A 26,132-nucleotide genomic window follows, 5' to 3' on the forward strand; every position below is an offset into this window, starting at 1 on the left:
TTTTTGCTTGATTTCTGTTTCATGTTGTAAACGAAAACCAGCCTCTCACATAAAAAATCTTTGCTTAAAATATTCGATGCTCTACGTGGAATTTGATTTTCTTCCACAGCATCAACTGCGAAATTAGTTTCACATTTAACACAAAGTGATCACTTGTGGTTTTTAAAATTTCGACTGCCCAGTTTTTGTCATAATTGCTTACAATAAGGTTATAATTAAAGAACATCTTTAATTTTCTCTTTTTTTTCAACGTTTGATCATCATAACGCTAAAACTAATTTAATCTTGGTATTTTAAATGCATCGTTTTATTCCTGATCATAGTTACAGATTTGTCCATGCATAAATGTGAGTTTTATAACTTGATTGTAAGATTGAAGCATTGATAAGACTTTTAGATAAATACATACATTTTTTTCATCTGATACCAGAGCTTAAGGTTAGTTTTGAGTTAACATCTAAATGTTTTTCAGAATATTTGTATTATATGTCAATTAGATGGCATCGGGTAGTGGAAGCAGAAAATCGACATCCAAAGACTCCCGCCGATCCCTGACAGACTCGCTTTCAGTCAGAGAGGGGATCCTCTATTCTCTGGTCGCTAGGAACACAGCTGTACTTGCCAAATATGGCAGATGTGCGGGAAACTTCACCGAAGTTAGCGAACAAGTGCTCGCTAAAATCACACCGGCTCAGAATAAGTTATCATATCAACACGGAACGTAAGTCAAACCTCCTGCCAGTGGAAAACTCTAAGTGGTAGCGAAATGTGACAAGAATTCTCATCTGTTTCTTTTTTCAGAAAATAGTAGAGTATTCGTCAGAGATATTTTCGCGATGTGTTAAGTGATGTCTTTTTTTTCATTGTTAACATTACATTGTTAACCTTGCTACCTAAGCAAGGGTGGTTATTGAAATCGGGTACTAGAATTTTTTCTGGTAAATAACTTTGTTCACAGTACTCATTTGGACTCACACCTGGAAGTCTCTTTTAGCAGCTTTGCTTCCCAGATATGTTTTGTGCATGTTAGCATTTGAAATATCTGTCTTGTTTGGAATTTGCTTTTTAAATTGGTTATAAGTTACTTTAACAAGTTCGATTTGTTAAAATTTCATGTTTCGGCTTGATAGTTTCGGCCTATATTATAACGGCTTAGGGGCCTCATATTGAGTCGTACGACCTGCAAAAAAGAAATATTTGTAGGCGTGTGTGTTTTGAGCGTGTTAATCACTTTCTATAAGCCATTAATTTTTTTGAATTTTTTTCGGCTTTGATTTTTTATTTTCCGATTTTTTTCCGGCTGTATAGGTTTTGGACTATATTATATCGGCTCTGTGGCCTCAGATTGTTTCAGTTGACTGGCGAATAAAGTTTTGTGCGTGTGTGTGTGTGTGTGTGTGAGAGAGAGAGAGAGAGAGAGAGAGAGAGAGAGAGAGAGAGAGTGAGTGAGTGAGTGAGTGTTTTGAGGGTGAGGGGAACTTCATAACCTTGTTTAAGTCTTAAGTCATGTGGAGTTTTTTTGGCTTAAAGGGATTCTGCTAGGGTATTTTCAGCTTTGTTACCGCTTGGTAAATTTTCTTCAAAATATTATTTCATATTCTAGTAAAGCTAACTAGCATTTCAAAACTAGCCTTATTCATTTTGATAATTACAGTTTGTTCGATATTTTCGATTTTTTTTTCGACTTAGCGGCTCTCTTGTTTTGTATCGCAAGTGGTGCGAAGCTCAGCTTCGCCTCTTTGTAATAAATTTGAAATCATTGTTCTAGTTCAAATCAAGGTCATACTTAGGGGTAAAGAGTGTGTATGCTTTAACTGTTTGATTTAATTAAACAAAACAACTGTCGTCAGAACTTGTCGACAGAACAAAGTTCTTCCGACTTCCAAAGAGCCTCAGCAGTTCTTTCAATATGGATGATAGTTGCTCTGAGTTTTGCTAGATTAGCAGTACAAAATAAATATGAATGATGTTTGTCTTCAAAAAAACCAGTAGCATGGTGATGAAAATGCGGTAGCTAATTTGCCGGGGATCAGCACGACCGCTTCTCCCCCTCAATCTGGTTACCCAGGGGCAGATTTAAAGGGGGCAGACACCCCTCCCCCCCCCCCTCCCCTTCAGGGATTCGACTCCCTGTCGACCCAAATGATCCCCCCTTTGTACTATTTTGAGATATCCATATTTGGTGACGGACCCTAAAATTTTTCTAAAGGCGCCTTTGGCGCCAATATATACTTACTCTGAGGGGGGAGCGCGCTTAAAAAACGCATTTTTGTTGGTCAAATTTTTCTAAAAAGTTTTTTGGCCTGTTTTTCTAAAGTGTGCCTGCGGCGCAGAAAATTTGATTTGACCAAAACAGGGTCTTTTTAGTGCTTTGGGAGAGCTCGGAAAATCAATTTGGTCGATCAAAGGAAAATCAATTCGCTCGGAAAATCAAAAAAAAGATCGACAAAAGGTCCCCCCCCCCCCCCCCCCCCCCCTCGAGAAAATCCTAGATCCGCTCCAACAACCGCAGTTTTAATTTTTCTGAAAATCTAGACGGAACGTGTTTTGAGTACAGAACAGTACAATATTGGTTGTGCTTTGAATTATACTTTGTTTCAGATTTTTCTTCCATTACATATCGGACAATGGCCTCACTTTCTTCTGTATCACAGATGGGGTATGTATATAGCCTAGTGTTCTTTTCTCTTATGTTTTCTGTTCAGACAACTCATAAGGAACTTCGATGAGTTTTATTTCCAGATTTTAAATATACGACGTAAAATCTGATTGGGTTGTATGAGGTCGCATAATAAAGCCTTTTAGTCGTCAAGTGTTTGCAAGCAAGCTTAATATTCTACCTAATTTGACTGTGACGTTTAGAACTTCCCCCGAGTTGTGGCATTCCATTTTCTAGAAGAAATTAAAAACACGTGAGTTTTTTCCCCATATTAGTTTTATAATCTCATATTTTTCTAACAGAAATCGGGGCGTGACTCTAAAAAGTATGCAAAGATAAATTGTGATCTAAAAATGAAACAAAAAGAACAGTTCATAAAATATTATTTTGCAAAAGTAACAATCTTAATTACCCTTGCGATAAGGGTATTGCAACCGCGTACTAGATTTTTTCCCGTTAACAACTTTGTCCACGCGTATTTTACTGCAGAGGTAAATGTCGTATGTGCATTTTAGGTATTGGCTTTGTGTGCCTGTTACGATTTCCTTTTATAGTTTTCTTTGTGCCCAAAAAAATTTTGGAGTTTTTTTGGCACTTGAGAGTCGGCTTTAATTCCGTCGGCTCATTTTCCGATTGAGTTCATTTTTCAATTAATTTTTGCTTGTTTTTATAAAAATGAATGAAGTCTTACAAAATGTTTTTGACAAATCTAAATCAATATCCCAAACCCTTCCTATTAAAAGTGAAAGTTTTTAAAATTAAAAAAAAATGTTCGATTTTTTTGACAGTTTTTTTTTAAAGTTTTCTACTTTTTTGCGTTAATTTTTAAATTTGAACAATAACTTTGGACTTTACCTTTAAATGCTGTTGTTTTTTCAATTAGCTGTTTTTATCATACTTTTTCTGGAGTAAGTTATTGAGTTTGTGTTTTCGCAATTTTGTATATTTTTGTGTATATTTTTTGTTAATTTTTTCTACAGCAATTGAAAATATGTTCTCATTGCTTTTTAGACCATATTGTTTTGACAAGTAGCTGTTTCAATTGAAAAACGAGGACCAAGCAAGCCTGAATTGCCAGCAAATCAGAAATATTTAAATTCAAAATTTTGATAATTTAAATTGCTAGTCGATTTCATCGTTTTGCAAAGTCAGTTTGAATTGCTGTCTGCTTATTTTTTGTTCCTCCAGTTTTGCGTAGTTTCATTGTGTCAGGACAGTTAAAACGGGAACCAACTTCTGGACATTTCACCTTCAGAACAGTTGAAGTGCTACCAAATTAGAAATTGTTCAATTCAAAATTTTCGATAATTTCTTTCAGAAATGCTAGACGAATTTATCCTTTTTTGTTCGCTCATTAAAGATTTTTTTTCACACGTTTAGATAATTTTGATCTGTTTTCGGGCTGCATTTTTCTAAAGAATAGTTCAATGGCATATCTTTTTTCTTCAATATTTGTTGATTTTTTGGTGAACCGTTGTTTCTGTCAACTTGTTGTTCTTGTCTGATCGGATTTTCTGTTTTTTTTTGGAATAAAAATCCGCGTTTTTTTGGCTTCATAGCTTTTCAAAGTCATTTGATTTTACGTAAAAAGTTTGTAGTTCTAGTTACTTTTTTCAATATTTTTTTTCTGATTTATTTTCTGCTGAACTCGTTTCAAGTTTCTGAATTATTTTGGAAATGTTTTTCGAAAGTTTTTGCGAATTTTCTCAATGTCACTAGTGTTGTGTTTTATTAGAATTGTTTTCAGTTTTTTCAGATCACATTTGGTGTGTTTCTATCTAATTTGTTTAGGCTTCTGAAAAATTGAATAATATTTTTCGGTATGTATGGGTTTCATTTACTGATTTAAAAAGTAGAACAGAGTTTGTGGTTTTTGATTCTTTCATCAATATTGTTTACCAATGGTTCGATCGCGTCTCTTCAGAAGACTTCGATGCATAGCAGGTAGAGTTAAAAAGTGAGTTGGAGGTAGGCTGATTTGGTTGCGCGTATAAATTTAAAAACAATTTTGCAACATTTTTTTGCAACAATTTTGTAATCTGATTTTGATAACTTTTTTCATGACTTACAGTTTGTGCATCGCAAGTGGCGCGAAGCCCTGCTTCGCCTCTGTGTTCTATTTGTAATTTTGCTATTCATGCTTAGTTATCTTGACGCCAGGATTTTGATCTGTAATTATCGCCTCCTTTAGATTCTACAAATACTACGGCAGTCTAGGCCTGACAGCCATGCCCTACAGCATGAACACTGAGTTCGGAGCAGTGCTACAGACGCAAATGGTAAGTTCCTAACTGTTGTGTTTCGACAATCCATATAAGCTGATAAACAAGACCGTAGCTGTTGTCTGCAAAAGTTGACTCTTTTCAAAAGATTAGTGCAGTAACAGATATACTAAATACTTCTAGTTTCTGGGAATCTTAGGCACTTGAAACAATTACTTACTGGTCTATTGATTAATATTTTACGTCGCAATGTATTTTTAGAATATCTAATGATAGCGAGGTAAGCTTTGCATGTTGATTGTTTTCTTGCCTTTGCTGGTGCTTGCCCCTAGGCATAAAAATTAACCTTTGCTAAAATTTTGTTCAATTTCCCGGTATTTCAGCACGTTAAATGTTCAGATAAAAGTGTTAGCCCTGCAATTCTAAAAAAATCTGAATTTGCTAGAACTTAACGAACTCTGTGTTTAGAAGCGGTTTTCGTCAAGCGCAGATCCAAACACGAAAGTAGATGAGAAGATGCGTCAGATTCAACAGCAAACGGAAGAGGTCAAGAATGTCATGATTCAGAACATAGGTTAAAAATTACACTAATTAGTATTCGATTAAAAAACTTTTCAATTAATAAACAACATGAATGAGTAGAGATTCAAAAAGTAAGATCTAAATTAATCTCGCTGTGATGTTTCTAGAGACCCTCACTGATCGGGGTGAGAGCCTAGAGCTTCTGGTGGAGAAATCAATGGAACTCAGCTATGATGTAAGTCCATCCAGAGCTTTTTCGTGGTCTTAATTAGAACTAGTATAAAACTTAATGAATGAAGTGAGTTTCCACATATTACGACGTGTGATTTAAATGATTTTTCTAGTGGTCTTAAATAACTATGAATTGATTTGAATTACTGGGGTGCGAAAACGTGACTGCTTGAATCAAATTTATTTGCAGTTGACCCGATATTTTTTCTTCGTTTGATGTGTTGCTAAGTTGCAATTTCTCAGAACAAATCATAAGGCTCATTTTTTTGCGGAAATCAGGTGCCACAAATAATCATCAGAATGTGTTAAGTTATATATATCGTATGAAAGGCCTCGTAATTCGAAAATTACGAGTAAAGCGAGCGAGTAGGTGCCTTAATATGAAAAGTTTTATTCAAGTTGTGAAATACTCTAAAAAAACGATTTTTTGAAGCTTAGTTTAGCGCTATCTCGGCAATAAAAAGAAAGTTGAATTTTAAAAAAATCAAACAATTTTCGCTTTTTTTTTGTTTTTTTTTATGAAAACAACTACATTCGATTATTAAATAATTTATTGAAGTTCTACGCTTTCGTTTCTCCTCTCATCACACCAAGCACAAAAATTGGTGCAAATTTAGAAAAAAGTTTTTGGTGTTTTATGAATATGCGCAAATTTTCTGTATTTCTTACACAGCAACCAGCTACTGTTATTTTGTCATTGTTTTTGTTGCCAATTTTTTGTTTAGTCTGTCAATTTCCACACGAGGTCTCGTGACCTGAGACGCGTGATGTTCTGGAGGAATTTCAAAATCACCTGCATCGCTATAGTAGTCGGGCTGGTATGTTAGAAAGATGAAATATGTAAATTATATAGTTGATCAATTGATAGCCGTTTATAAGCGTATAGTACAGCAGGTTGGCATGTATGAACTCCATTTTGATACATGGCTGCCTATGGAAAGGTATCATGTATAAGGTTACCATCCATCTAAATATGCAAAAGCAGAATTAGAGCAGGAAAGTTGGCTTACACTCCCCTCCCTTCCCTCGCGAATTGGGCCCCCTGACGAAAATTCTTGATGACAACTACGCTGAATTTTTTTTGCTCTTGGAACAAGCGTTTGAGTGGCATACGAAATGTGGTATCGTTATCATATGGGAGCTTATGTACTGGATTTGTCTTCGTAGTGCTGCTTAACATAGCGTTGATATGGATTTTAAAAAAGTCATACAAACAATATATTTCGTAGACTTTGTGCGGTATAGAAAATAATATCTAATGAGCCGACTTTAATTGGTTTTAAGACAAAATTAGGCTCAAGATAGGAAACTATGTTCACTTATCAGCGTTAGGATCTCACCATGATTATGATTTAGTACCATTTGGTAATAATAATAATATGACTAATAAGGCGTTAATCTCTGTTCTAGCTGGCCATCTATTTGATATTGACAATAGCATGTGGGGGATTTAAATGGGACAAATGCGTCTCCTAAAGAGTCTCTCAAATTGTTAGCTCTCCTCACTGTCACTCCTCAGAGAGGCATCTTCTATATCACTAGCTCAGTTCAGTTCATTCTAAACACTCGTGCTGCTCAGTCGCTAACTCTCAGAATTTATATTTTTACCCTGATTCAACTAGTATTGTAATTTAATTGTCTAATTTGTCCAGAAACATATCTATTTTCATTTTTCTGTAAATTTAGTTTTCTACATTTTAGTTTAATACAATTTTGATGCGCTGACTTTTTCTTGGATAAATATATAGACGGACAGATTTCAAGATTCAATGCGAATTTTACCTACCAAATTAGGTCGTCTAAACCAAAGACGTTTTTTTTCAGATTTGTTGCTTTTTAACGCCAATCCTTTTTAAATTTCAAAATACCAACAAGCGTATCAAGTATGCCCGGAAAAGGAAAGAGCGCAGTTGTGGGAGGAGCGAAGGGGGGTAAGCTGGGTGGAAAGAAGAAGACCAGGTCCTCGCGAGCCGGACTCCAGTTCCCAGTGGGAAGAATCACCCGACTTCTGAAGAAAGGAAACTACAGTCAGCGAGTGGGAGCCGGTGCCCCTGTGTATCTGGCGGCAGTGTTGGAATACCTGACTGCAGAGATTCTGGAACTGGCTGGAAATGCGGCTAAGGATAATAAGAAGAGCCGAATAATCCCGAGACATCTGCAGCTGGCAATCCGGAATGACGAGGAACTTAACAAATTGCTTCATGTAATTGAACGCTTAACAGTTGGATCGTTTTTGAATGAAATGTTAAAAAATTTATTGAAGGTGTCTCCTTCTGATAACTTTTTAGTAATTTTTCTGAGGTTTCTATTAAATAATTACATAGCAAAGCTGGACCAATAAAGAAAGCAAAAAAATTGCATGTAGTTCTTAAGCAGGGGCACAACAGCGGTTCGCCGTGATGAGCTGTACAGCTCGTATGTTGGTCCTATCCCTCGTGGATAAATGATCTTAAAAAAAAAAGCAAGCCATCATCTTTGACAGGTTTATTTGGAAAAATTATTTGAATACAAAATTGGCGGTGATTGATGCCATATGACATGCAGGGCCAGATTTAAGTCAACGCGGCTCATGTTTAGGGAGTGACCATTGCTCAAGGTGGAGTCCTTCCCAACATCCAGGCGGTACTACTACCGAAGAAGTCCCAAAGCAAGAGTGCCAAAGCTGCTGCGGTTGGAAGCCAGGAGTACTAACTTGATGCTACAAAAAAAACATGGAGCATTGCTACAAATAGTGATGAGTTCAGTGAAAGAAGAGAAACTTTGTGTAGCTTGCTTCGTATTTTTGTAATGAGCCCACAGACTCAGAGACTTAATCTTGTTTTACTTTTGATTGATTTGTTTTTAAGTGCTTTTTGAATTAGCCATTGAGGAGATGTTTTCATATAGTGTGTGTGAGATGCTGTAAGGCTTAATATGGAACGGTAGAGTTGATTTTGACCAATTGGAAGTTTTTCAAAGCTCTGCTTTCCCGTGTGAAAAGAGTTTAAAACATCGAAGCTAAACAGGCTAATTAAATCAATAAAATTCGTCATGAAAAGTTCGATATGTAAGGTCTTAACTGCTGTTGTTTCATGCTAATTTTTCGTTTCACTGTCATCGCTTCAAATAGTTGAAATAGTGCTACCGTGACTGCCGCAAGACAGTGGCAGACAAACTTTTTTTGTTGGATCAACTGTGTTTGCTAGATAAACCTAAAAATGAGCTCTTGTAGTCAACATTTAGGTGAATGAAAATCAAATAAAATCATCAAATATTTTGAAAGCATTTCAGCACAATTATGGAAGCATAGCGTGTCAGGGCTAAAACTGTTCGGTATTTCAAATTTGTTTTGTAGACATTCAGATCATATTATTGAACTAGCTGCTAAAATAGAAACAAGGATAGCCGGCTGCTTTGCAAGTCAAACAGAATTTTCCAACCGTATTCTTAAAAAGAATCGATGAAAGCGTTTTTTATATTTATTGTTCCGACTTTCGATACGAAAGTAACGGAATATTTGTGCTCGGGGTGGGTTTTTTTTTCTTCAGACAAATTTCGACTTTTTAACTAGCCATTTTTGACGGAATTTTTTATTTTGTTCGAACGCTATAGTTGTCCTGAGCTTAAATTTGAAAAGATATTTTACCTGTGATCATTTTTCGTAAAGTTATGGAGTTTTAAAGATTGACATTGTGGCCAATTTGGGACAATTAACGCGCGATGTATTTCGCGCTATTAATGCGTAAGCGGAGATTTAATCCGTCTTAGAAATCGTTCCAAACTGGTTGAAAGAAACTTATTTGTCATAATTGATTTGTTACAAGGAGCGAAATCTATCCTGTTGTAATTTATATGGCGTGTGGGGGGATGATTTTCATAAAAAGTTTCAAATTTTAGAATTTTCTTTTTCATTTTTTTATTACATTTAACTTTTTGATGTTATTACTGCTCCATAAACCTTAAGAGGCAGTCAGAACCTTCAAAGCTTCGCCCTGATACGAGCAGTCTTGTTTGTTTTTAATACTAGTGTTGTTTTTTTGTGCCGACTACTTTTTTTGTTGGATCAACTGTGTTTGGTAGGCTGTTTTCAGCTATTAAGTTATTTTCAGCTATTAAGCTGTTTTCAGCTAATGGATACGTGAATTTTAACTAAAAATTGTCAGATAAAACTGGATTGAGAAAAAACGTTGTGCACAAAGAATCATTTTTTGATGAAGCTGTTATTTTTTTCTTCCGCAGTTTTCACGTGCTCCTGCAGTTTTCTTCTCGCGTGCTCCCCTGCAGGTTCGGCTATGGCGCCTTATGTTGGTAGCTGCCGAGGGTTTCTCGCGGTTCGTGCAATGGATATGTTTGCTTTGAGAGGTTTTTGCGGAATATGAAAAGTCAGAGAAGCTCTTTCTATGGCGTGCAGTATTCACATAACTTGGTTGTTTCAATTATTTCTCCTATGCCAGCGTTCGTGTGATTTTTCATTGTTGGTTCTGTTGTAAATGTGTGCGGCAGTTTATGCAGCTGAAGTTGTTTGTGTTTCTCTGAGATTGATGTACCCTTTTAATGTGGATCCCCGATGTGCACCTGTTTGCGTTCTGCTTAACATTCTGTTTGCATTCTGTTTAACAATATCTGCATTCTGTTTGCATTCTGTTTAACAATATCTACATGTAAGAGATTTTTCCAATAATGCTATATTGTTCTGTTTGCCGGGGCTCCTGGTAGATTGAAACTTTTATAATCATGAAAACTGGAGGACTCGTCATCTTTCTGGCTACACCCTGAAGCTGAAGTTTTTTTTCCATTAATTTTTAAATGGCAGAACCGAAGTTAAACTACTAAAACCAAGTAAAACAATACATGTCAGAAAAGTTCCATCAGCTTCAGTCTGAATTTTTGTTTTATAGACAATTTTAGGTAAATTCGAATGTTTTTTCAGTTTTAATTAATTAAAAAAAAATAGAGGGCTGTAATCGGCACATTTTGAGCTACTTGCACACCAGCTAGCTGAGTTTTTTTGTTTTACTTAATAGTTTTTAATTAATCAGGTAGGGATTACTTTTTTACACAAGCAAAGCTGATTACACAAGTGTGATAGTTGAACTCTCTTTTTTTGCCAACCTCAGTCGCAAATATTAATGTTCGTTTTGAAAATGTTTTTTTATTGCAGTATGTGCATAATATAAATAACCAGCTATTAAGTACAGCCAATGCTGACGATATTAACCAAGGCTATTATATTACAAATAGAACTTAAGCTTTAACGTATCAGGGATCTGCAGCGTAGATTTAGGGAAGGAGACCCGCAACAAAGTAAGATGGTTCGAACTTAGACAGGTTCGGATGCTGTTATGAACTTTTTCGAGTACTAGTTAAAATGCGTCCATTCCTTTAAATTGAGACATGGTAGTGGTAATTTTTTTTTAAAAACTGACTGGTAATACTAATGCGTCTTAATTGGCTCGCGTCATTTAGCAATTATGGAGACTAATAATACACGTGCATGATTCAAAACATCAAGTGAACTCAAATATTTACCCATTCAGTTTTTCCCAGTAGCGTTATGGGTCTTATTTTTGCGTGTATATGCGGACTGCAACTTCGCTTCTGTGCTTATGCTTGGAAAAATTTGGGAAGGGATTTTTTTTTCTTCAGACAAATTTCGGCTTTTCAACTAGCCACTTTTGACAGAAATTTTTTGAATAATTCAAAAGGTATTGTTGTCCTGAGCTTAAATTTGAAAAGATGTTTCGTCTGTGATCATTTTTCATGAAGTTATAATTGTTAAAGATTGTCATTCTGGCCAACTGGGACAATTAACGCGCGATATATTTCGCGCTATTAATGCGTAAACGTAGGTTTAATCCGTCTTAGAAATCGTTCCAAATTGGTTGAAGGAAGCTTTTTGCCATAATTGATATGTCACAAGGATCGAAATTTATCCTTATGTACTTAATATGGCATGTGGGCTGATGGTTTTCACAAAGGGTTTGGGGTAAAGGCGACAGGTTGTCAAACATTGGCCGATTGCGCACACTGCAGAAACAAAACACGATGCTAGTGGCACCCACTGAGTTCGAAAAGATTCATTCCCAGAAGGCCGATAACCCAAAGGCCAATATCTTCAGCCGATACCATTTTCTCAACACCCGAAGTTTTGTGGTTTTTGGTCTACAATCCGATGAGTTTTTCGTCCCTGCAAAAAATTTGTAAGACCGAACCTTTTTTTGGTCCGTTTCTCAATTAAGTGCAAACCGATTAAGACCGTACTAAATACCTAATCCTAGTTCATACCCAGTACCCCAGGAGAGTCTCGAACCCAAAAAATTTAGTGATAAAAAAAATTCCAGAAAGTTTTTCGCAAAATTGTTTTCAAAAAAAAAATTATCGAAAAAAAAATTTATATCAACTTTTCCTACAAATTTCACTGACAATTTTTTTTTTCTTTTTGCCCGAATTTGGAGCAAAGCCCGAAAACACCGTTTTCTTCTCGCTCGTTCAATCGTTTAAACCGTCAATCGTGCCGGGCAAGTTTTTCGAGTGAATCCCTACCTCGGCTTCCTCCAGTGGTAGATAATCTTTAAAAATTTGCTCGGCTCGCCGCGACCGTTACTACTACCGTTTCGCCGTAAGGTCGATAAGTTTAACCGATAAACCGTACGCGTTAACTTAAATAGTACCGAACTGAAGCCTTAGTAGAACCTTACAAACCCTCACCTAAAGGTTCATAAAGTTATTATCGTCATAATTTTTTTTGGTTTATGTGTCTATTTCACAACAACAGACTCCTCAAATTGTTTGCCAATAAAACAACCGTATCGCTTATCACTCTCAATGGTGTTCATCATTGCTGCGAGTTCTCTCCATCACTCCGTAAATACATTACCATTAACTCTACAAAAACGCCTCGACCACACTTTTAAAGCAGTTCCAGGTTTAAGCTTTAATTTGCATGCAAATAACCGACAAAAGACTGTTCAATATCTTTTAAGCAATTCCTCAAAATGTATGATAGAGAAAACATTTTAATTTGACACGATTTTATAAATAATTCCTTGAGCAAGCATAGATCAAACAACGATAACCCACTTGCACCAGAAAGTCTATTTGAAATTTTAAAAGAATATAAAAACAAAATATCAGCCATTATTTACGTACACCGTCAAAATACCCCCAATATTTACGGACGTTTGCTTGAAACAGGAATGTTAACCATTGATGTGACCAAACATTTAATCTCAAAAAGAAAAGCTAACGACAAAGAATTAATTCGTAAGCTTAAATTAACTCATCCTCCGGCGTTTTTAGAAATAAAAAATTTGAGAATGATTCGACGTTATTTCCCCAATCTGTCTGAGTTTATCTATTAAGTTAAAAGTCCTCGACCAAGTTCAAAGAAAAGAAAAGCAGATAAGCATAAGATGTCTCAAATGACAACAATCGAAGAATGTTTAACATTTGTTAGGCATTATGAATCTTGATTTGTTTTTTTTTTTATTAGTTAACTTCATCTTTGAGTTCAATCTTGTAGTTTGTTGTCCTTCTGTTCCGTAGTCAACGAGAATCTTAGGGGTCTTGCGAGAATCCTCTCGTTTGGTATAGGGCGCGGCTACTTGAATTGATTTTAGTTTGATTCCGTCAATCGACACTTAATTTTTTTTGCTCTTAAAAACAAAAAACAAACATTTCAAAACGGAGCTTGATCTCGGTCAGAAGCTAAACAAAATTTATCTTGCCAGGAAAGAGTTGAAAACGAATAGTTTCGAACACCATGCCAAAAATACGGAATAGATAAGTGCGAATGATAGACCAGCTAAAATTGAAACGTACATCGAAAAATCTAGATTTGCTTACAAAAAATTATAGATAAAAATGATGAGCTTAAATCTTTGTCTATGCGCAGCAACAACGCTGCTGAAATGATAATTCAACTTGAGTTTTACCTAGGATCTATCACTGCAAAAATGATGATGTATTAGGTCTAGCTAAAAATTACTTTCAAATTAAAACTCAAGAGGACCAGATAGCAACAGCACGAACCCCGACGCCAAGCGAATCCGTCCGTTCCAAGAAACCCCTTTCATAGCGTTCTAAGATTGCATCAATGACTTCGAGTGATTGTCGAAGAGAGGCAGCCCTTGCAAAAAATAGACGCTAGGTAATTGAACGCCAGGCAGATGCTAAGCTTCGTTTGAGAAAGCAAGAGATCCAGATTCAGTCGATGAAGGGTCAACTTGAACTTGATGTGGTTGTAGAGGAAAGCCGTCAAAAGTTAGCCGAAGCAACTATTGAAGAGGCTGAAAATCTGGAAGATGCCCCTGAAATCTGGGGACTTCATCGTAGCAGGTCGAAATTGGCAATGGCCGTTCAGGAGAACCAAACGGAGGAAGACCGGACAAGAAGTTGGGTGAACACTCAATTCGCAGCTCAGGAAGTAGTTCAGACCGTGGCGCCAGTCCAAAGTGTCAACCTGGAACCTGCTTCCGAGTTCTTGTCGTTTTTAAGTATTGAACCGCCTTTCAGTAGAAATCTGACGATGATTCATAACTATCAACCAAGTGCTAACTATTTCGAAACCACGTGTACAAACTCACAGAGTGTTAACGTCCTCATACATCAAATACAAGTGTCAGCTTGCCAAATCCAAACGTAAATAGTACGTATGAGCCACAGGAACAGCTACCTTTGACCAAATTTTATAGCTACAACCCTTTGATGCAGAGTAGTTTTCATCAGTCTAATATCCCGACGAGCTCAATGCCCATTGCTCAACAAACTTTTTTCCCAAATACTTCTGCAAGTTTTATGTACCAACAGCTTTTACCCACTAACGTTGGTCCTCTTAATCCTCCAACAGTCACATTCCCCCCTAACTCATATTATGTCACACAGCCATCGAATGTTCAACCGTTCTCTAGCGGAGCAATAACTTTTTATGTCGGTAATCCTAATGCTGTAGACGCCGCTATCTATTCGAAACCGCTGATGGCGCCATATACAAGTCAGAACAAACGATCGGGACTATTTACGTCTTCGGGCAGTAAACCAATCACTAATCAAGATCTAGCTGAAATCTTGACAATGAGCCAGAAAGGTCCCTTGCCTGAGTGGAAATTGTCATCTTTCGAAGGAAATCCATTGCAGTGGCCTGAATGGTTTGGTCAAGTCAAAAGCGCAATCGATGCAAAAGTTTTAAGTGATTTTGTCAAACTGAAATATCTCAAAACCCTCATTTCAGGCAAAGCGAAGAATGCAATTGCCGAATTCGTTTACAGTGGAATGTTCTACAAGGACGCTTTGAAAACTGTGGAGAGGAAATTTGGACAACCACAGACGATTGTGGCGGCTTATCTTGAAAAACTTTCGAACTTTCCCCCTCTCAAAATGCACAATTCAGAACTTATCAGTTTTGCTTCCTGTATATCATGTCTTGTCGCTGTTTTAAAATCGTTAGAATATGAGTACGACTTGAAGAGTACGTTTTGAATCAAGTTATTTCAAAATTGCCTCCAAATATGAAAGAGTCGTGGTCTCTCCACTCTGTAAAGAAATGTTGGAGACAGCCAACCGTTTTAGTTTTTGATGATTGGCTCCGCAACAAGGCTGAGGCACATGAACTTATGCGTGTGAGTCAGAATAAGTCACGACCTGAGGAGACTCCAGAGACTGGTTTCCATAAACCACCTACAAAAGCTTTTTGCTTCAAAAGTTGAAAAACCGTTTTATGCTCCGTGCCTCCAGTACAGGGGCAAACACCCACTCTGGAGTTGTTCTGTGTTTAAGGAAAACATCCCAACTCAACGAGCTCAATTCTCCGCGCAAAATAAGTTGTGTTTTGCTTTCTTGCAACTTGACCACATGTTCCGAAAATGCCCTAAAGCCCGCAAATGCACTAATTCTGGTTGTGAAAGCACCCATAATGTCTTGTTGCATGGTGCTGAGAAAGTTTTCAGCGTTAGGCCTGCAAACAAAGAGTCAAGCATTAGCAACAACACAAGCCATTCAAATTCAAACAATACCGCCCCGCCGAACCGGAATAAACCGCAAACTTCGTCATCGATTGTAGCCGGGTCGCCGTCTTACAAGAAACTAACGGGACTCCTTCCCGTACTTCGATTGGAAATAAGTTCACACACAGACGTGACCACTGCTCTTGTAATGTACGATTCTTGTTGTACCCACTCATGGGTCTCGGCGGACCTAGCACAGCGTTTAAATTTAACTGGCCAAAAGCTAGATATTTTGGTAAACGGCTTCAATTCGACGGAATCCGTTCCCATGCAACAAGTCGAAGTGAATGTGTTTGCCAAATTCGACCACCACGAATACTCGTTTAGGGTTACGCCGTTTGTCAAAGACAGTTCGAGCGTTGGTTCCGAAACCATTGACGTTCCCATTCTCCAAGACAGGTTTCCACATCTTCAGCCAATTAAATCAATTGTCTACAACTATTCCGACGTCGAGATGATATTGGGGCAGGATGTTTTTCATGCAATCAAGCCTCTCGTTTACTTCCAAGGAGGAAATCAAAATGTTCCTGTCGCTGTCCGTATGCCCATTGGCTGGGTTCTCAGTGGCCCACTTCCATCACCAATTGGTGTTCGAGCCACCACTTTCAAGTGCAATGTTGAAGACGTGACCTAACCTTAACCCTAACCCGTATCCAATTTTTCCTTGAAACTAAATCCCCCTAATACCAGCACTAACAACCGTAAGGAAATTCTTACCGATGCGATTAATCCGGAAACCGCATCGCATGTTCTCGGTCTCAAATGGGACCACGTTACCGATACGTTGATTGTGAGCAGAGGAGTTAACCGCGAACTCAAAGACTCTGTTACACAGTGATCGGTTCTTAGTTTTGGGTCCTCCGTGTTCGACCCCATAGATTTTGTCGCCCGTATACCGTACGCGCACGTTTGCTACTGAAAGATATCTGGAGATTGAGTGGCCAACAGTGGGACGATCCACTGCCAAATGAGTTGTGCTGCAGATTCACTGAATGGCACTTCGGCTTGCCAGTTTTAGGGCAGCTCAAAATACCTCGTTGCTATTTTGACTTCCCAGTAGATGAGGTTGAGCTGCACATGTTCGGTGATAGCTCATTGGACGTTTTCTGTTCTGTAGCATTCTTTAGAGCTCAGAAAGACGCCTACTCCAAATGTCAACAAGCGTTTTTCTTCGGTCAAGCAAGAGTAGCCCCGACGAAGATGCTTTCAATTCCGAAGTTGGAACTTCAAGCTGCGCTTCTTGCTAGTCGCCTGAAGGATGATATCGAGAAAGCTCTGACACTGAGTATTTCCAAAGAGTTCATGTGGACTGACAGCACAACAGTCCTTCAGTGGTTGAACTCGACAAGCAGACAGCCCGTTTTTGTAGCCAATCGAGTAGCCGAGATTTTGGAGTCAACATCAATTGACCAATGGTTCCATGTTTTGAGTGGAGACAACCCCGCTGACACCGTAACTAGAGGTATTACTGCTGATTCCGTCAAGCAAAGCAGTTGGCTGAACGGTCCTTCCTTTTTGAAAACTTCTGAGAAGCCTTTCAATTCAAATAGGGAAGTTACTGAGAAGTTTCGCCGGAATGGTCTGGTCTACGATCTGAATGAGGGTTTAGAGGTCTCTTCCATTTTTCCGTGCACTGCAGTTTCGACTGACTTTGCCTTCCCTTGGGAAGAGTATAGCTCGTTTTCCAAGATAAAGCGGCTGGTCGCATATATGTTGAGACTCTCACCTAAGCATAAACATTTCAGATCGCCAGATAAGGCCATAACTGATCCAGCAGAACTTGTCAATGCAGAGGAAAAACTTTTGCAACTTTCGCAGTTAGAGTCATTCACAGCTGAAATTAAACAATTAGCAGCTGGAAAATATGTGAAAACATCGAGCCGTATATCATTGTATTCGCCTTTTATCGGACCGAACGGTTTAATTAGATCTACCGGCCGTATCCAACGTCTCTCCGCAACCGCATTTGAAACTCACCATTCAATAATTTTGGATAGCCGCAATCGCCTAATCCGATTGTTTCTCCGTTTTTATCACATCAAGCACGAATATCAGTCCGTCGACTACCTTCGTTCCGTAATTCATCAGCAATTTGTTGTACTACACTTGAGATCTGCACTAAAAGCTATTGAAACACATTGCGTATGCTGTAGAAAGAGTAAAGCGGAAACCGTTACTCCAATGATGTCTGACCTTCCCTTAGAGCGTCTAGGTTACCGCCAGCCACCGTTCTCGAACTGCGGCGTTGATTGTTTTGGACCGGTTCTTGTAACCATTCGTCGATCTTCCGAGAAACGCTGGGTTTTTCTATTTACTGGCTGTACGACTCGCGCAATTCACATTGAGTTGGTTCCATCCATGGACACAATTTCATGTGTGATGGCTATGGCGAGCGCTTTTTTTCTAGGCGAGGAACACCCTCAATAATTTGGTCGGACAACGGAACGAACTTTGTAGGAGCCGAAAAAGAGCTTCTCCTGTGCATCAAAAATTAGAATACAGAAGCTCCACTGTCGCTCGTACACAAAGGCATTAAGTGGAAGTATAATCCACCAAGTGCACCACATCAAGGTGGAGCATGGGAGCGAATGATGCGCAGTTGTAAGCGCTTCTTGTAAGCGTGTGTAAGGGTCAAGAAAGTTGACTGACGAGATTTTGAACACAACCATGTGCCTAGTTGAAGGTTCACTAAACGCCCGTCCGCTCACTCCCGTTTCTGACGACCGATATAGTCTTGAGGCATTGACGCCGAATCATTTCCTTTTAGGTCAGCACAGTCTAACGTTCCCGACTCTAAGGTCGAGTGAGAACTATTCTCACTCTAAACGCTATGCCCGTGCGCAGTCGTACGCAAATGCAATTTGGCAGCGATGGTTAAAAGAGTACGTCCCGACACTCAATAAAAGAGTTAAGTGGCATGCTCCTCCCGAAAATTCTTTGAAAACGGGAGATTTGCTGTGGTTAGTTGAAACGACTAGCCCTAGGGGCCACTACCCACTAGCACGCATAATGTCGCTAAACTACGACAAAGACAACACCGCACGCTCCGCAAACCTAAGGACTGTTTCCGGAAACTAGACTCGGCCGCTCGTTAAGCTCGTTCCGGTTCTCGTTCTTTCGGGGGTGGAGGAAGTTAAGGCTACATAGCATTAAAGTTGAAAGTATGAAAGCTAGTATAGTATAAATCTAGTATAGTCGCTTGGCAGTAACAGCTGTATAGCCCAGCGTATACATAGTGCGTTCCGGGGAGTTCGGCGTGGGTTCGATTCTCACCTACGTCGATCCTATTTGAGCCGAACCTGACAGAACATGAAATGCCAATATTTTAATCGGTTCAAAATTGGTTTGCAATTGAGTTTCTGTTAATTCAACCGCGTGAAAAGAAATTGATATCATAGAAAAAAATCATAAATCAGCGCATGATCAACCCCGCTATTTTGGCTTGATACGTTTAATGTCACAATATTTCGAGCATATTTCGTGAGTTTAAAACCGATTCTGTTTTGTTTCAACTGTATAAATTGAGCAGAATATTTTGGTGCCGCGACTCGGGAAGATAATTTTACGAGTGAAGTGGCTTTTGCGACAATATTCATTTCAAAAATGATAAATTCGGTCATTTAGGTTCTTGATACCTTCTTGTGGACTGAAAATTATGGCCAAGGTGCTATTTCAACTAGTGTAAGTTAGTTTTTTAAGTTCTATCAAGAACTTATAGATTGGGTATGGTTCCATGATAGGGATGTAGGAGCCGTAGGGCTGATTCTATGACATTAATTACAAGTTTAAAAAAGTATTTTATGACAAACGCCCCTTTTTGATGAAAATGGTTGTTTCGAGACACACAGATCGTTTTTTTTTTGTGGAAACAGATTTAGTGATAAAAAAAATTCCAGAAAGTTTTTCGCAAAATTGTTTTCAAAAAAAAATTATCGAAAAAAAAATTTATATCAACTTTTCCTACAAATTTCACTGACAAATTTTTTTTTCTTTTTGCCCGAATTTGGAGCAAAGCCCGAAAACACCGTTTTCTTCTCGCTCGTTCAATCGTTTAAACCGTCAATCGTGCCGGGCAAGTTTTTCGAGTGAATCCCTACCTCGGCTTCCTCCAGTGGTAGATAATCTTTAAAAATTTGCTCGGCTCGCCGCGACCGTTGCTACTACCGTTTCGCCGTAAGGTCGATAAGTTTAACCGATAAACCGTACGCGTTAACTTAAATAGTACCGAACTGAAGCCTTAGTAGAACCTTACAAACCCTCACCTAAAGGTTCGTAAAATTATTATCGTCATAATTTTTTTTGGTTTATGTGTCTATTTCACAACAACAGACTCCTCAAATTGTTTGCCAATAAAACAACCGTATCGCTTATCACTCTCAATGGTGTTCATCATTGCTGCGAGTTCTCTCCATCACTCCGTAAATACATTACCATTAACTCTACAAAAACGCCTCGACGACACTTTTAAAGCAGTTCCAGGTTTAAGCTTTAATTTGCATGCAAATAACCGACAAAAGACTGTTCAATATCTTTTAAGCAATTCCTCAAAATGTATGATAGAGAAAACATTTTAATTTGACACGATTTTATAAATAATTCCTTGAGCAAGCATAGATCAAACAACGATAACCCACTTGCACCAGAAAGTCTATTTGAAATTTTAAAAGAATATAAAAACAAAATCAAAATATCAGCCATTATTTACGTACACCGTCAAAATACCCCCAATATTTACGGACGTTTGCTTGAAACAGGAATGTTAACCATTGATGTGACCAAACATTTAATCTCAAAAAGAAAAGCTAACGACAAAGAATTAATTCGTAAGCTTAAATTAACTCATCCTCCGGCGTTTTTAGAAATAAAAAATTTGAGAATGATTCGACGTTATTTCCCCAATCTGTCTGAGTTTATCGATTAAGTTAAAAGTCCTCGACCAAGTTCAAAGAAAAGAAAAGCAGATAAGCATAAGATGTCTCAAATGACAACAATCGAAGAATGTTTAACATTTGTTAGGCATTATGAATCTTGATTTAATTTTTTTTTCATTAGTTAACTTCATCTTTGAGTTCAATCTTGTAGTTTGTTGTCCTTCTGTTCCGTAGTCAACGAGAATCTTAGGGGTCTTGCGAGGATCCTCTCGTTTAGTATAGGGCGCGGCTACTTGAATTGATTTTAGTTTGATTCCGTCAATCGACACTTCATTTTTTTTTGCTCTTAAAAACAAAAAACAAACATTTCAAAACGGAGCTTGATCTCGGTCAGAAGCTAAACAAAATTTATCTTGCCAGGAAAGAGTTGAAAACGAATAGTTTCGAACACCATGCCAAAAATACGGAATAGATAAGTGCGAATGATAGACCAGCTAAAATTGAAACGTACATCGAAAAATCTAGATTTGCTTACAAAAAATTATAGATAAAAATGATGAGCTTAAATCTTTGTCTATGCGCAGCAACAACGCTGCTGAAATGATAATTCAACTTGAGTTTTACCTAGGATCTATCACTGCAAAAATGATGATGTATTAGGTCTAGCTAAAAATTACTTTCAAATTAAAACTCAAGAGGACCAGATAGCAACAGCAAGAACCCCGACGCCAAGCGAATCCGTCCGTTCCAAGAAACCCCTTTCATAGCGTTCTAAGATTGCATCAATGACTTCGAGTGATTGTCGAAGAGAGGCAGCCCTTGCAAAAAATAGACGCTAGGTAATTGAACGCCAGGCAGATGCTAAGCTTCGTTTGAGAAAGCAAGAGATCCAGATTCAGTCGATGAAGGGTCAACTTGAACTTGATGTGGTTGTAGAGGAAAGCCGTCAAAAGTTAGCCGAAGCAACTATTGAAGAGGCTGAAAATCTGGAAGATGCCCCTGAAATCTGGGGACTTCATCGTAGCAGGTCGAAATTGGCAATGGCCGTTCAGGAGAACCAAACGGAGGAAGACCGGACAAGAAGTTGGGTGAACACTCAATTCGCAGCTCAGGAAGTAGTTCAGACCGTGGCGCCAGTCCAAAGTGTCAACCTGGAACCTGCTTCCGAGTTCTTGTCGTTTTTAAGTATTGAACCGCCTTTCAGTAGAAATCTGACGATGATTCATAACTATCAACCAAGTGCTAACTATTTCGAAACCACGTGTACAAACTCACAGAGTGTTAACGTCCTCATACATCAAATACAAGTGTCAGCTTGCCAAATCCAAACGTAAATAGTACGTATGAGCCACAGGAACAGCTACCTTTGACCAAATTTTATAGCTACAACCCTTTGATGCAGAGTAGTTTTCATCAGTCTAATATCCCGACGAGCTCAATGCCCATTGCTCAACAAACTTTTTTCCCAAATACTTCTGCAAGTTTTATGTACCAACAGCTTTTACCCACTAACGTTGGTCCTCTTAATCCTCCAACAGTCACATTCCCCCCTAACTCATATTATGTCACACAGCCATCGAATGTTCAACCGTTCTCTAGCGGAGCAATAACTTTTTATGTCGGTAATCCTAATGCTGTAGACGCCGCTATCTATTCGAAACCGCTGATGGCGCCATATACAAGTCAGAACAAACGATCGGGACTATTTACGTCTTCGGGCAGTAAACCAATCACTAATCAAGATCTAGCTGAAATCTTGACAATGAGCCAGAAAGGTCCCTTGCCTGAGTGGAAATTGTCATCTTTCGAAGGAAATCCATTGCAGTGGCCTGAATGGTTTGGTCAAGTCAAAAGCGCAATCGATGCAAAAGTTTTAAGTGATTTTGTCAAACTGAAATATCTCAAAACCCTCATTTCAGGCAAAGCGAAGAATGCAATTGCCGAATTCGTTTACAGTGGAATGTTCTACAAGGACGCTTTGAAAACTGTGGAGAGGAAATTTGGACAACCACAGACGATTGTGGCGGCTTATCTTGAAAAACTTTCGAACTTTCCCCCTCTCAAAATGCACAATTCAGAACTTATCAGTTTTGCTTCCTGTATATCATGTCTTGTCGCTGTTTTAAAATCGTTAGAATATGAGTACGACTTGAAGAGTACATCCGTTTTGAATCAAGTTATTTCAAAATTGCCTCCAAATATGAAAGAGTCGTGGTCTCTCCACTCTGTAAAGAAATGTTGGAGACAGCCAACCGTTTTAGTTTTTGATGATTGGCTCCGCAACAAGGCTGAGGCACATGAACTTATGCGTGTGAGTCAGAATAAGTCACGACCTGAGGAGACTCCAGAGACTGGTTTCCATAAACCACCTACAAAAGCTTTTTGCTTCAAAAGTTGAAAAACCGTTTTATGCTCCGTGCCTCCAGTACAGGGGCAAACACCCACTCTGGAGTTGTTCTGTGTTTAAGGAAAACACCCCAACTCAACGAGCTCAATTCTCCGCGCAAGATAAGTTGTGTTTTGCTTTCTTGCAACTTGACCACATGTTCCGAAAATGCCCTAAAGCCCGCAAATGCACTAATTCTGGTTGTGAAAGCACCCATAATGTCTTGTTGCATGGTGCTGAGAAAGTTTTCAGCGTTAGGCCTGCAAACAAAGAGTCAAGCATTAGCAACAACACAAGCCATTCAAATTCAAACAATACCGCCCCGCCGAACCGGAATAAACCGCAAACTTCGTCATCGATTGTAGCCGGGTCGCCGTCTTACAAGAAACTAACGGGACTCCTTCCCGTACTTCGATTGGAAATAAGTTCACACACAGACGTGACCACTGCTCTTGTAATGTACGATTCTTGTTGTACCCACTCATGGGTCTCGGCGGACCTAGCACAGCGTTTAAATTTAACTGGCCAAAAGCTAGATATTTTGGTAAACGGCTTCAATTCGACGGAATCCGTTCCCATGCAACAAGTCGAAGTGAATGTGTTTGCCAAATTCGACCACCACGAATACTCGTTTAGGGTTACGCCGTTTGTCAAAGACAGTTCGAGCGTTGGTTCCGAAACCATTGACGTTCCCATTCTCCAAGACAGGTTTCCACATCTTCAGCCAATTAAATCAATTGTCTACAACTATTCCGACGTCGAGATGATATTGGGGCAGGATGTTTTTCATGCAATCAAGCCTCTCGTTTACTTCCAAGGAGGAAATCAAAATGTTCCTGTCGCTGTCCGTATGCCCATTGGCTGGGTTCTCAGTGGCCCACTTCCATCACCAATTGGTGTTCGAGCCACCACTTTCAAGTGCAATGTTGAAGACGTGACCTAACCTTAACCCTAACCCGTATCCAATTTTTCCTTGAAACTAAATCCCCCTAATACCAGCACTAACAACCGTAAGGAAATTCTTACCGATGCGATTAATCCGGAAACCGCATCGCATGTTCTCGGTCTCAAATGGGACCACGTTACCGATACGTTGATTGTGAGCAGAGGAGTTAACCGCGAACTCAAAGACTCTGTTACACAGTGATCGGTTCTTAGTTTTGGGTCCTCCGTGTTCGACCCCATAGATTTTGTCGCCCGTATACCGTACGCGCACGTTTGCTACTGAAAGATATCTGGAGATTGAGTGGCCAACAGTGGGACGATCCACTGCCAAATGAGTTGTGCTGCAGATTCACTGAATGGCACTTCGGCTTGCCAGTTTTAGGGCAGCTCAAAATACCTCGTTGCTATTTTGACTTCCCAGTAGATGAGGTTGAGCTGCACATGTTCGGTGATAGCTCATTGGACGTTTTCTGTTCTGTAGCATTCTTTAGAGCTCAGAAAGACGCCTACTCCAAATGTCAACAAGCGTTTTTCTTCGGTCAAGCAAGAGTAGCCCCGACGAAGATGCTTTCAATTCCGAAGTTGGAACTTCAAGCTGCGCTTCTTGCTAGTCGCCTGAAGGATGATATCGAGAAAGCTCTGACACTGAGTATTTCCAAAGAGTTCATGTGGACTGACAGCACAACAGTCCTTCAGTGGTTGAACTCGACAAGCAGACAGCCCGTTTTCGTAGCCAATCGAGTAGCCGAGATTTTGGAGTCAACATCAATTGACCAATGGTTCCATGTTTTGAGTGGAGACAACCCCGCTGACACCGTAACTAGAGGTATTACTGCTGATTCCGTCAAGCAAAGCAGTTGGCTGAACGGTCCTTCCTTTTTGAAAACTTCTGAGAAGCCTTTCAATTCAAATAGGGAAGTTACTGAGAAGTTTCGCCGGAATGGTCTGGTCTACGATCTGAATGAGGGTTTAGAGGTCTCTTCCATTTTTCCGTGCACTGCAGTTTCGACTGACTTTGCCTTCCCTTGGGAAGAGTATAGCTCGTTTTCCAAGATAAAGCGGCTGGTCGCATATATGTTGAGACTCTCACCTAAGCATAAACATTTCAGATCGCCAGATAAGGCCATAACTGATCCAGCAGAACTTGTCAATGCAGAGGAAAAACTTTTGCAACTTTCGCAGTTAGAGTCATTCACAGCTGAAATTAAACAATTAGCAGCTGGAAAATATGTGAAAACATCGAGCCGTATATCATTGTATTCGCCTTTTATCGGACCGAACGGTTTAATTAGATCTACCGGCCGTATCCAACGTCTCTCCGCAACCGCATTTGAAACTCACCATTCAATAATTTTGGATAGCCGCAATCGCCTAATCCGATTGTTTCTCCGTTTTTATCACATCAAGCACGAATATCAGTCCGTCGACTACCTTCGTTCCGTAATTCATCAGCAATTTGTTGTACTACACTTGAGATCTGCACTAAAAGCTATTGAAACACATTGCGTATGCTGTAGAAAGAGTAAAGCGGAAACCGTTACTCCAATGATGTCTGACCTTCCCTTAGAGCGTCTAGGTTACCGCCAGCCACCGTTCTCGAACTGCGGCGTTGATTGTTTTGGACCGGTTCTTGTAACCATTCGTCGATCTTCCGAGAAACGCTGGGTTTTTCTATTTACTGGCTGTACGACTCGCGCAATTCACATTGAGTTGGTTCCATCCATGGACACAATTTCATGTGTGATGGCTATGGCGAGCGCTTTTTTTCTAGGCGAGGAACACCCTCAATAATTTGGTCGGACAACGGAACGAACTTTGTAGGAGCCGAAAAAGAGCTTCTCCTGTGCATCAAAAATTAGAATACAGAAGCTCCACTGTCGCTCGTACACAAAGGCATTAAGTGGAAGTATAATCCACCAAGTGCACCACATCAAGGTGGAGCATGGGAGCGAATGATGCGCAGTTGTAAGCGCTTCTTGTAAGCGTGTGTAAGGGTCAAGAAAGTTGACTGACGAGATTTTGAACACAACCATGTGCCTAGTTGAAGGTTCACTAAACGCCCGTCCGCTCACTCCCGTTTCTGACGACCGATATAGTCTTGAGGCATTGACGCCGAATCATTTCCTTTTAGGTCAGCACAGTCTAACGTTCCCGACTCTAAGGTCGAGTGAGAACTATTCTCACTCTAAACGCTATGCCCGTGCGCAGTCGTACGCAAATGCAATTTGGCAGCGATGGTTAAAAGAGTACGTCCCGACACTCAATAAAAGAGTTAAGTGGCATGCTCCTCCCGAAAATTCTTTGAAAACGGGAGAT

At 39.2% G+C, this 26,132-nt stretch overlaps 2 protein-coding genes across 2 annotated transcripts; both read left to right on the forward strand.

Annotated features, from left to right (window-relative positions):
* Window positions 1–476: 476 nt before the first annotated feature.
* Window positions 477–7,359, forward strand: LOC134843564 (vesicle-associated membrane protein 7-like). The gene is made up of 8 exons (XM_063859687.1): window positions 477–721; window positions 2,602–2,659; window positions 2,863–2,912; window positions 4,851–4,938; window positions 5,350–5,455; window positions 5,571–5,638; window positions 6,360–6,452; window positions 7,045–7,359. The coding sequence occupies exons 1-8, from the start codon at window positions 498–500 to the stop codon at window positions 7,108–7,110; spliced, it is 753 nt and encodes a 250-aa protein (XP_063715757.1). The 5' UTR covers window positions 477–497; the 3' UTR covers window positions 7,111–7,359.
* A 51-nt stretch (window positions 7,360–7,410) lies between these two features.
* Window positions 7,411–8,581, forward strand: LOC134843565 (histone H2A-like). Its single transcript, XM_063859689.1, has 2 exons — window positions 7,411–7,837; window positions 8,212–8,581. The coding sequence occupies exons 1-2, from the start codon at window positions 7,520–7,522 to the stop codon at window positions 8,323–8,325; spliced, it is 432 nt and encodes a 143-aa protein (XP_063715759.1). The 5' UTR covers window positions 7,411–7,519; the 3' UTR covers window positions 8,326–8,581.
* The last annotated feature ends 17,551 nt before the right edge of the window (window positions 8,582–26,132 follow it).

This window comes from Symsagittifera roscoffensis, chromosome 4 (assembly GCF_963678635.1).
Source record: "Symsagittifera roscoffensis chromosome 4, txSymRosc1.1, whole genome shotgun sequence".
In the NCBI taxonomy this organism is placed as follows: domain Eukaryota; kingdom Metazoa; phylum Xenacoelomorpha; order Acoela; family Convolutidae; genus Symsagittifera; species Symsagittifera roscoffensis.